At 36.4% G+C, this 12,045-nt stretch overlaps 1 protein-coding gene across 1 annotated transcript in view; it reads left to right on the forward strand.

Moving 5' to 3' along the window:
• The window catches only part of RYR2 (ryanodine receptor 2), a 371,658-nt gene that overhangs the window by 137,494 nt on the left and 222,119 nt on the right, over nt 1-12,045 (forward strand). The window contains exons 9-10 of the mRNA XM_071581075.1: nt 6,470-6,569; nt 10,081-10,177. Of these exons, the coding sequence (XP_071437176.1) occupies nt 6,470-6,569; nt 10,081-10,177 (197 nt within the window). The remainder of the gene's footprint in view (nt 1-6,469; nt 6,570-10,080; nt 10,178-12,045) is intronic.

The following is a 12,045-nucleotide window of genomic DNA, read 5'->3' on the forward strand; positions in this document are numbered from 1 at the left end:
ATTGTCAGCTGAAGGCTGCAGGCAGTAAGGGACTAACAAATTGTCTGGGACTAGAAGATGGTGACAAGGGAGGAGTAGACAACTGCTGGTTGAATTTGAGTTCGAAATTTATGACAGAAAAATCTGTGTAGTTTTGGCAGGGAGAATTGATATAAGAACCAGTGGAGTGGAACTAGGAATGAAGAATCATAAGAGATCTGTAGAGAAGTGGGCTGACTGGGGAGAACCAAACTGCTGGACAAAGATCCAGAGAGAGCAAAGTCTGGGGCCAAGAAATGAGAAAAGAATGGAGGGTCAGGAGTTCTGGTGAGTTTCTGGAAAGAAGTCTAATGCTGGCTGATGTGGGAAGAGGTTGAGCAAGTAAAAAAGCCAAAAGATGCTGCTTAGGCTTTGTAGGTCTGAGGAGAACCTTTTGAAGCAGGAGAAGGTCCTAATTCTGAGTGATAAGGTAGGCTGTAATTGGGTCAGTAAGCTGGTTTGGCTAGGTGAGAGATACAGAATAATAAAATGGCTTGGAAGGAACCTTAAAGATTGTCTAGTTCCAGCTCCCCTGCCATAGGCCACCAGACCAGGTTGCTCATAACCCCACCCAACCTGGCCCAGAACACTTCCAGAGATGGGGCATCCACAGTCTTTCTGGGCAACCTGTTCCAGTGTGTCACCACCTTCACAGTAAAGAATTTCTTGTGAGACAGGGATAAAGACTTGGAAAGGAAGAGGCCTGGAGCAATTAGTCTAGATGACTACTATCAGTAACTATTCAGGAAATGCATTGTATTAAGGCACAGGAGTCACAGGTGGTATGCTGACAGCCAATTCCTGTTGTAGTTTTTGTATTTGTTTAAGTGACAGATGTCTGAAAAAATGCTTTTCAAGTTATCCACATGAACCACAAATTACTGTCACTGTGGGGTTCCCCCCCCTCCCCCCCCCCCCGAATATAGGAAAATTATGGCACTGGTATATTTTTATGAAATCTCTTAAGTATACAGTCACACTGGCCTTTTATGGAATGCTATTTCAGTGATGATAAAAGTTCGATGGATGTGTTAGGGCTGAGTAGCAGAGAAGCTGTGAAATGAAGCAACTTTGAAGATGAAATTTCAAGCTGGGAATGGCATTTGGAAGATTGATGGTATGCTGCTTAGTTAATTATTTTCCTGGAGAATGAGATTGTGTACCAGACTCTGCTGTGGAATTTGCTGAGCAGATCTTCTTGTATATGAGGCTTGCTTTCAAGAGGTCACTTATCATCGCTTACTGGGAATAATCCTTATGGAGTTGTGTCTCTTGTCTCCTCCTTCTGCTAGCGGTTGAAGTCTCAGAGTTGCCCAGTTACTGCAGTTGAGGTGACTGTAAGTTTTGCCTTCAACACCAAACTACATATAATGTAGTCTACAGTGGGAATTAAAAAGGTCCCTGTCACCTTAACTTGGGCATCTTAGATTAATAAAAATTTCTTGGTGTAATATATGTACCTCCACTCCCCATAGGTAAATGGGCTATATTCCTACTTCTTTGGGATTTTGAGAAAATTAATTCATTAATATTGGTTGTGTTTTGTGAAATACTGTAATTGATAGCAAGAGAAAAGCTTATGAGAAAGTTAATAATTCTCTTTTCAAAGCTATGAGAAATTAACTATATTGAATAAAGCATGAGACTGCAGACTGAAGATTGAGGAGAAAACAAAGGACTGAGCAGCTGCTGACAAAGTGAGCTCCTTTATTCTGTAAATACAGTGAGGCAGCACATGTGGAAAAAACTGTACAAGATCATGCCATTGAAGACTGTAATACCAGAAGTCATTCTTTTTCTATAGGGTACTTTGCTGGACATTTCCTGACTTTTGATGCTTGCTTCTGTAAAGTTAATAATTTGTTAATGAAAACTCATGTGACTAATCATACAAAATGATAAACATTTGGAAGCATAGTAGCTCATGTGCTTCAGGCTTTTTGTGGTTACAGTGCAGAAGGAAAGCTGTTATAAAGTGGGGGAATGCAATCTCTTCCCATCTACCCTCTGTGGGCTCCTTATGGTTTCCTGCCATGCATCTGCAATTACCCGTAGTCAGCTGTGTTGTAGCACCCCAGCTGTGTGGGTTTTCGGTGGCTGAGTCATAATGGTGGTTTCTGAGTGTCTGTGGGTTTTAGCTTGTACTCTCCCTTTGCTGATGCTACTTTTATGCTGAGTAGCAGGGTGGGAATGAGATAGTGTATTTCTGCCAATTCCCTTTCTTTATCAATGGAAAAATTGTGTTTTCTTTTGAATTTATTGGCCAGCTGTTTAAATTACTTCAGATAAATGCAAAGAAACCAGGACTTTGTCATACTTGAAACCCATCTGAAATTTCCTGGGCTTTGCCTACTTTGTGTCAAAAGTTAGACAAGAATTTTTTGTTCTTCAATGTAAATTTACCCATATTTAGTTAAACTTTTTCAAAGTATTCATAGATGCTCCAATGAATATAAATAGATTGACACTTTCAGATGTAAATACAATATCCCTAATGTTATAAAAAGCTTTACACCGATGCAGTTATTACTTGTAGTTCTTTCCATTATCTCCCTTCCATGTGAATAAATATATGCATTAGTTATGATAGTTTCAGTATAATACTCTGTTACAGAATACTTTTTCAATGGTTCAGGTTATAAATTTTAATGGAAACAATACCTCATAAGTAGGAAATTAACAAGTTGGGGGTTTTTTGTTTCTAGAGACACTATCTAGTTTAACCTTTGAATTTTTGGTGAAGCTTGCTAATTTCTCTTTTGTGTATGCAAAATGATTTTCCTTTCCTAATTAAAAATTACTCTTGGGGTTTTTTTTAGTATTTTAGTTTATTTATAGATACAGGTACATTGTTTTTGACTTCTTTCTAAAGATAGAAATATATCCAGTGTGAACTTCCAGTTTTGCTTTACCTGGTCTCAGAATGACTGAGGAAAATGAAAGAAGCATATAAATCCATCCCTTCTGCCCCACCCTCCCCAACCCCTCTGCAGTCTGATACATGTTCTCACTTGTGTACCTGCTGTGGGGCTGGTGTGTCTGTTCAAGACTTGGAACATCTCAGAGGTTCTTGAGTCACTGAGGATGGGTGTCTAAATGGTTTGAAACTATTTTTGTCCTGAACATTTTACTAATTTAAGTAAGAGAGAAAGTGGAAATAGGAAGGGCTGTCAGAGGCTTTGTGTACAGAAAAGAAAATAGCCTCTGTCTATCTCTGCACCTGCTGGTACTAACAAATCTGAAGGAATGTGGTTGATGCTGGTGTTGTGTGCAATACCTAAGCATTCTGGGAAGTCCTCTGCTTTGTACATGATTCTCAAAATTTACCAGAAAATAGTGTTTATTATTTTTTTACAGTTCTTGCTATTTGGAATGGCCTGAAATTGAAGGCAGAATCATCAAACTGCAAATAGAAATATGTATTGATAGTTAGACTGTCAGTATTGACACACCTTAGCCAAGAGGAAGCCTGAAGCAGAAGTTTTCCTTTACAATTTTCTCTTTGCACACACACATGTTTTGGAGAACAGCAACTTTCATGCAGACTGTGAAATTTAAAATATATCATCTAGTTTCTCAGAACTATAGTAAATGCAACTTTGCTGCTGCAATCACTGCTGAAGGGTTTTTGTGGAAATTGCTATCTGATTCCTAAGCCCTTCAATGAGCTTAAATACATTGTATTCTTGAATACCTAGGGAGTTTATTATGTTACGTTTCCCCAGAGCAGCACAGATTTTAAAATGTGCTGTTAGGTTCAGCTGGGAAACTTGTAGTATTCTCAGAGACTGGAGTCTTTGAGTTTATCCATGAGACTCTGCCTGTAGATTCCAGTGTTAACCCATATTCATAAAATAGCATGATTTAATTCGGAATAGAGACAAAACGTCTATTGCAGGTTAAGTTCTGGTTTAGGAGATTATCAGTCTATCAGTAGGAAAATGATATCTAGCTTCTTGTTAGAGCTTGAACACCAGTGCAAAAAAAAAATACTATTTGGTTGAGACAACCTGCCTTTAGTGGGAAAGACCCATATCAAGATTAGAATAGACAGCAGGGTTCCTGAACGCAACATATTTCAGCTTTGCAAATGGGTTTACTGCATACCTGCAAAGATATGCTATGCATGTGGCTCTTGATGATAATGGTGACCAGTTACTTCTGAGAGATACTCTGATATGCCAGTTAGCAAAGGTCTGGGTAGTACATATGGAGACTGTTCAACATCAGTATGTGTGTCATGTCCACAGCCTGAACGTGTCATTTTGGAATACATTTCATTTGGATAGACTTATTGTGCTGAAAGTACAAACCCAAGCAGATAAAATCCAGTAAGTTATGGAAAGAGAGCAGATTGCTTTAAAGCAACATTGAGATTGTTAAAGTATAGCACTGAAAAATTAGCCAATGTCTGGATAAATTGCTGCCATTACTAATCTTTTAGGAGTTTTGCAATACATTTGACATAATTGAACCCTTGGATATCCATTGACAGAGTGTTTCATCTACACCATCAAAGCTTCCTTGAATCATTATGGGGGATGAACACTATAGTTTTATGGAATTGTAAATGGTAGGGAAGAAGGGAAGTGAAGAAGGGAATTGCTGCTGTGGTGGTCATGTGCCATATTAGGTAATTTAAACCATACTTTTTAAAGTTATAATTCCCTGGTGACTCAGCCTGAGACATCTGGATTATAACCAGAGTGGCAACTGGAGTCAAATGAATGAATAAAAATAACAGATGCTCTGATGAGAGATGTCAGCAATGTATTTTTGTTCTGTGTCCTGTCTCTTGTCTGTAAAAACAGAACACTAATTCAATTGATAACCGTTGTGTGTGAAAATAAATTCATTAACATATATAAAGCATGTAGCTACAAGAAGTGCTCTATTGATGACAGATCTAAATGACAGAGGAGCTATGCTCTTCCTCTTTTGTCTACACTGAATTACAAGTTTTCCTCAAAAAGTAATATTCCTGTTTTGCTCCAATGATTGAATTGCCCAATGTCACTAAGTGGCTCTATGTAGTGATCTCAGAGAAAGCAGAACAAAATTAGGGCCCACAGGGAAAAAAATGGGACTGGAGCTGTGCTGCAGATTCTAATCTCCCATCCTGTTGAGCCATTCACTATGTTATAGAACTGCAAAAGGGCAAAATAAGAATTGAAGACCTGGTTTGTTCATTAACATTCTCCATTCCATATGCTGAGTAACCCTACTGCAGTGTAAACTTGGCTTTTGTGATGTCTTCCTTTCTATGTCATTAGCTGGTATGGAGCCTTCTAAACGAGCTGATGTGCTGTTTCTTGTACTGCTTTACAGCTAGAAGATGTGCAGTCAGGAAAACAGAAGAACTCTGCACATGTCATTGGCAGTCTACCCTCTTCTGATCTCCATATTTTTGTGTTAATTATTTTACCCAGAAGTTGTTGATCACAACACATGAAAACAGAGACTGTATACTACTCTATGAACACAGTTACTGTCCAGTAGTTTGAAATAAAGTTCTGATGAAAGTGTCTAAATGTTACTGTACTTGAAAGATTATTACCTAATAAGGATAGACAGTATACTTCAAAATGGGTGCTTATTCACACAACACCTGGTTCCATAATCTTATATACGGTTATGTCGTTGGCACTGCCAGTCTATCAATGAAACTGACTGATGTCGTGGGACAAACGATTTTGTGTGGATACAATATAATATGCTTTCAGAAAGAATTTCTTAGTCAATAATGTCACTGAACTAGCTGGAACAAACACATAGCCCCACAAGGAATTCTGAGAAGAGGAAGCCCCTGTGGCACTTACTGTAAAGACCTGCAGTGCTGGCAGAAGATAGGGAGTAACAGCAAAGGAGTATTGTCATTGAAGGCTTAGGTAGGAAGCCAGCATTTTTGGGAAAGATAATTTCAGATTTGCTTGGATCTTAAAAACTTTGTGCAAGAATATATTTTGTCAAGTCTCTGGAGTGCCTTAGAAAGTCAGTGGTTTGCTTACTTAATTTCTTCAACGTGATGGCTATTTTAGGAAGCCAGTGGCCTACAAGAAATACTCAAGTGGTGAGTTACACTCGAAATAGAGGTTAAGGTCATATCCCAGTATTCAAACTTTGTGGAAAACCCCATTTTGTATAGAAGGAAGAACACAAATGTAAGAACCCTACAGCATTTAACAGTAAGTTCTTCAGAGTGGTCTAAGACCCCAAGCAGCTGCCTGTTCTGTAGTGTTTCTGTTTCTTTGAAGCAAATATGCTGTTACTATTCTGGCTTTATTTCTAATGTCCCCTGAAAGGTCCCCAGGTGCAAGTTTGTGTTTACTTATACAGTCAATGGGAACAATTTATGTATAAATGAAACGAGAGTGTTTGATATTATTAGTGTATAGTGTGACGAGATTCTTAATTAACCCCAAACAAAAGCCTCTCTTTTTCTTGGTTTTAGCATCTCTCTTATGGCAATGGTAGCTTGCATGTTGATGCAGCCTTCCAGCAGACACTGTGGAGTGTAGCACCGATCAGTTCAGGAAGTGAAGTTGCCCAAGGTAAGATTGACTCGACTTTCATTGTTGAAAGACGGATGGTAAATAAAATACTTTACAAAACAAATTATTATGCCAAGTGTGGGAGTGAGTTTCTTGTGTGTAAACATTCAATACAATAAATAAATAAAGAAATGTTCTGAAAACAGAGGGAAGGCTATACTGAAAGCTACACTGATAGTTTTCTACATATTTTTATTGAATACTGAACAACTAATTCAAATCTCATTTTGATAAAGGTATGATAACTTTCATAATATTTTTAAAAGGCTTTTAATGCTGGTTTTAAATATTTCAAATTATTCTCATGTATGCAGTCATGGTTATACATTCCTGAGACTGAGTAAAAAATGGCCAAGATGCTTGAAAGCAGAATGTGTAATCCTAAGAGTGAAGATGGGGAATGGTTTTGTGAGTAGCATATGGTTGGGAGGACAGACAAGGAGGGGAAAGACAGAAAGGTAACAGCTTTAAAGAAGTATTTATTTTATTAAGGAACTAAGGAGGAGTCTTTCTAATGAATTTTCTGACATTGAAAAGACAAAGTTACCTGAATTTATGCCATGCTGGTTCCACAGAGAAGATAAAAACAGTTGTCTTTTTCTGAAAAGTGTGCCACAATGTAAAGTCTAATGATTTCCAACTTCCTGCAGCCTGGTTGGGTGTTGTAATAGAACCTTAAGAAGCCTAAAGTTGCAGGTCCTTTCTTTGCTTATATCCTGGGATTTTAAGATACTATTGCTTTAAAAGGCAATACACTGAAATTTCACATCAGTTCTTTTTATCTGGCATACTTTAAAACTCAGTTATGGAATGTTCTTGCCATTTTTGTCATTCAGATTTTATGGACAGCACTGCCAAACTCTCCTTTCTATATACTCATTTTGTTTCTATCTATGAGAATCGATCTGCACATTCAGATTCTCTGATATGGTTTCTAGTACTAACCATTAATAAAAAATGCTAGTGCATTGCTTGACAGCGCCCTAAGTTTTACAGAGAAAACCTTTCCCTGTTGCTCCTTCCTATAAACTCTGTTCTTGTATTCTCACTGCTGCCAGAACTGATGTGCCATTCATGTTAATAATCCCAGTATAGTTTGTGAGCAGAGACCCAGATTTATGCTGTGCTGCATCTTTGCCTGGTGAACCTAAATAGTGTGACCTGTCCATCTCTTTGAGAGGCAGAAATACACAGTAATATAGTGTCATATTGTATACTTATAATCCCAGGAAATAATGTGAAAATGATGTAATATGATTGTGGTAGCTGTGCATTTCTCTGTGTGTTTGTTTGTTCTTTTTTGCTGTGCCTTTCCATTTTCACTTTCCACAGATATAGACGTTATCTCTGTTAAGCATTATGTTTTCTAGAGGAGATCAGCTGGCTAGTGCCAGAAAGGATTAGAGAAAAGGCTGTACTGTAGCAAAACTGGCAACTGTTCTTGTAATCAAAGTAGTCCCATTGTGAAGGGAGAGTAAAGCTGACAGTGTGTAAGGCCTTACTCCCTATGCCTCAGTAAAATGGTAGCCAACCTGGAGAAAATTGCCTCAAAAAAGAAGTAAATAAGTGTATTTTTGTTAATATCTGTAAAATGCTTTGTCATATTTATAAGTAAAATATTAATTTATAGGAATAACTATGCTACAATACACTCTCTTAATCAAAACTTCCCATTAAAAATAGAGTAATAAGTTAAATGAAATTACTTTGAACTGAAAATAATGGATAATTAGTCTGTAAAAAGAACTGGGATGTTGGAAGTAGTTAAAGAAAATATTTTCTTTTTACATGCTTTTGTGGAAAACTGGCTAATGCAGGAGTCAGTTTATTTTTGAATACAAAACAGAGCCCTAGAGTCAGATCACGTAATTCTGCTAATTCTATACTGTGAAGTGAATGGAGGTCACTTTAGAAACAAAACCGAACCTAAAAAGCTACTCAGGGCAGAACATCTCCAAAATTATTGTGGCACAAATCCATGTAAAAGTTAATATATTAAGTACTGCTATCTGGGCATACTCCTCTGTGCCAAAAATAAGAATTTAAAAAGTCAGTCCTGATGTTGGCCATGTAATACTAATTTGATATACCTTTAAAAGGTTTTAAAAATGTATCCTGAAATATTACCCAGTGTGTGTGTATATATCTATATATATATTAAGGTAAAAGATAAACCAGTGAAATGTGTGCAGTGTGAGTGTTGAGCCTTCAAAACTGTTTCCCTGTGCAGATTTGTCTTACTGCACAGCATTATTTGCTAATATAGACATAATTTCAAAATGTTATTCCAGTAGTATTTTTTTAAAAGTCTTTTTGCTGAAACACTGAACCCAAAGAGTTATGTTACTGCATCCCACTAAGATGAAGAATTTTGTATTAACCAGTTTTAGCAAGAAGGGAATGTGAGTTTAGGAAAGAAGTGTTTACATTTATCTTGTCAGACTGAAAAAATACCATTCAACTATACTTAAAATGTACTAAGTATTCTTCAGTTGCTAGATTCTAATACGGTATTTGTAGATTAGCATAAAATTCTATTTCTTTTTTTATGTCACATCTGTAATGCAAAAGGTTGATGAAAAAACATGTATTTTATTAACATCTTTACTGATTAGAATGATGGCCTTATTTCCAGCTTCTAGCTCCAATGTTCTGTTATTTCAAATACTGTGATGCTATACATATGCTCTGTGCCTTAGTTTGTGAACACACGTATATACTGTAAAGCCAAGTGCTTGACTTTGAACCTGCATGTGCAGTGGATGTATTGGCATTGGATGTATAGGAGTTTCCATTTGTAGTCCAAGTGAGATTAGCTCAGTTGGTTAAAATTTGGTGAAAAAATGCCTCACTGATTCAATCTCATGTGTGGGCCATTCACCTAGGGGTTGGACTCAGTGATCCTTGTGGGTCTCTTACAACTCAGTATACTCTGTGATTCTGTGTGACTATGAAATTCTGTGAAATAAATTTATTTTTGATTGTGAATCTTCTGTCAAGCAGAGCTTAGAATTGTCTCAAAAGTTTTACTCACTGAAAACTCCGAATACTCCATAAAAGGGTTTCAAAAGTAATGAACTAACTAAATCAATCTTTGTTATGTTAGTATATAAAGTGGAATCCTTAATTTAAATCAAATGAGAAGTGCATAGATAATATGGAAGTTTCCCACTTTATGTTGAACTCTGAGACAGGAGTACTTGCTTCCTTGTTCCCATTGGCTCAGTCTTTTTCTGAGTTGTAGTAACTCTGTAAGTTCCCCTGTCTGTGGCTCCTCTTTTTCCTGATCCACTCTTTCCTACTTGCTGACTTGGAGCTTTTCTCACTTGGCTATGTTCAACTGGCTCTCCAGGGTATGAGATATCTTCCCCTTCTTCTGGCTTTCTAAAGTAACATAAAATGCCAATGAAAAAAATGAAATAAACTTGATAATATTTATTTTAATTTGAGCTATAGTTTTGTGTCTTGCTGCATTCAGACAAATGCACTTGATTTTCTCCCTTTATTCAAGGATACCTGATAGGAGGGGATGTTCTGAGGTTATTGCATGGCCACATGGATGAATGTTTGACAGTCCCTTCGGGTGAACATGGAGAAGAACAAAGACGGTAGGTTCCCAGCTTATAACAGAATAATAATAACAAATGTTGCTGAATCAATATTAAGTGTCACAGATAGTACGGATGTTTGAAGGCTGTTGTGATGAGATGTATTACTCATAAGAATTAATATTGTTGAGTCAAACCTTGTATATGAGCCTTTTGCATTTTCTTTTCAGTGTTTTCTATGTTTGTTTTCCCTTACCAGATGTTACATCAGTAGTGATTTTTGACCATTTATTATCCTCTTTATTGATGTAAAAGCCCTATGAATTAAATGTGTTGATTTTATTTTACTGCTGTTTTTCTTTTTGTAATCACAAAAAAAACCTTCCTCAGGACAAAGTATGTAAGATAACTTTCCAATCTTTCAAGGCTACTAATCTGGGTATTGATCTTGGATCCACCTGTCGCAGCAGCCTAGAATTCAATTTTTGGTTGTTTTCTTGACTCAAGCAAGAAATCCTTAAATGGAAGTAGAGAAGAGATAACAACTTGGTTTAGGTCTCTTCCTGTTGACTAAAAAATCCAAATAGTGAGAAGACTGACACCGTAAGTGGCATGTCTCAGTGGAGTGATTGCATGGATGAATCAGTCCTCCTTATGTACTCTAACAAAATATGTCCTAAGCTTCTTTTCAATAGGGCAGTGTCATAATTTATTTCTGCCTTCAGCCTAAAAGTTGCTAAATGATATTTTGGATTAGTTCATTTAATGCTGAATATTGGATAGTTTCATTTCCATGACAAGGAAAAAGCTGTTCCTTCATTTCAAAATGAGTTTTCTTTGTTTGCAAATAGAAATGTATTTTTTATTCTATTTTATTCTTATTTGTAAAGATAAGGACAAGACTCTGGAAACGCTCATAAAATATAGTGAAAATCTTCTATAAATATTTAAATATTAATGAGAAAAACTTCAGAGTTTTCTTATACACCTGCTAACCAACCCTTCCTGGATGTTTCCCATTTTTATACAAGTGAATAGTTTTTGAATGGAGAAGAGAGTTCATAATGCTGATACTTAAAATGGGATCAGTTCCTGTTTTAATTTTAGTTACCATGTGCATTCATTACAACTTGGAGTTTATCACTGCTGTTATTATCCTTAACCTGACAGTGATGAAAAGGTAAGGTGATAAATAAATAGGATCCTAAAGTGTTTGCTCTTACTTCAGTCTAAATCCTGCAAAATCCTTTAAAAAAATTGTAGTTGCAGTGTAATTGTAGATTTATAGGGTGATTGAGCACTTCAGTAATGAACTTCAGTGCTTAAGAACACATTAAAAGTCTGTCTCTTTTTCAACAAGGCATCTTACATAAACCATAATAAAACAGTGTGAAGTTGGGAATGAAGAAAACATTGATCTGGTCTGCTTGTGCGTTCATGTGATGCATCTTTCTGTTCTATAAAATGGGAAGAATATGGTTCCTTTCTTAAGCTGCAGAACCGGCTGTAAGCAGATCAGATAATTGTATTTCTTTCTGCAGTGTCTGCAGTGTTCTGTATTTCTTTCTGCCTTCCCTGTATCTGCCTAATATCCCCAAAGAAGCAGAGCTAGTAGGCAACAAATAGCATGTATGTCTTTGTCTTTATATTTCCTGATAGCAATACTGAGAAACATTTATTCTCAATGCTTCATAAAAATAGATTTGATTTTCTGAAATTTGTTTGCTGTTCAGGATCTTTCTTTAATAAATAAACAAAACAAAAATAAGTTTGTTTGTTATTTTTCATATTTGCTTTTTCTGAAGTTCTACTGCTTTTCTAAAATATTTTAATATTTTTTTACTAATAAAGTTAGTATAGAATCTATGATTACTTTTTAATATATGCAGTTAGGTATAATCTGTGCTTCCCACTTTCTCCTCTTAAAT

This window comes from Pithys albifrons, chromosome 2, assembly GCF_047495875.1.
Source record: "Pithys albifrons albifrons isolate INPA30051 chromosome 2, PitAlb_v1, whole genome shotgun sequence".
Taxonomy (NCBI): Eukaryota; Metazoa; Chordata; class Aves; order Passeriformes; family Thamnophilidae; genus Pithys; species Pithys albifrons.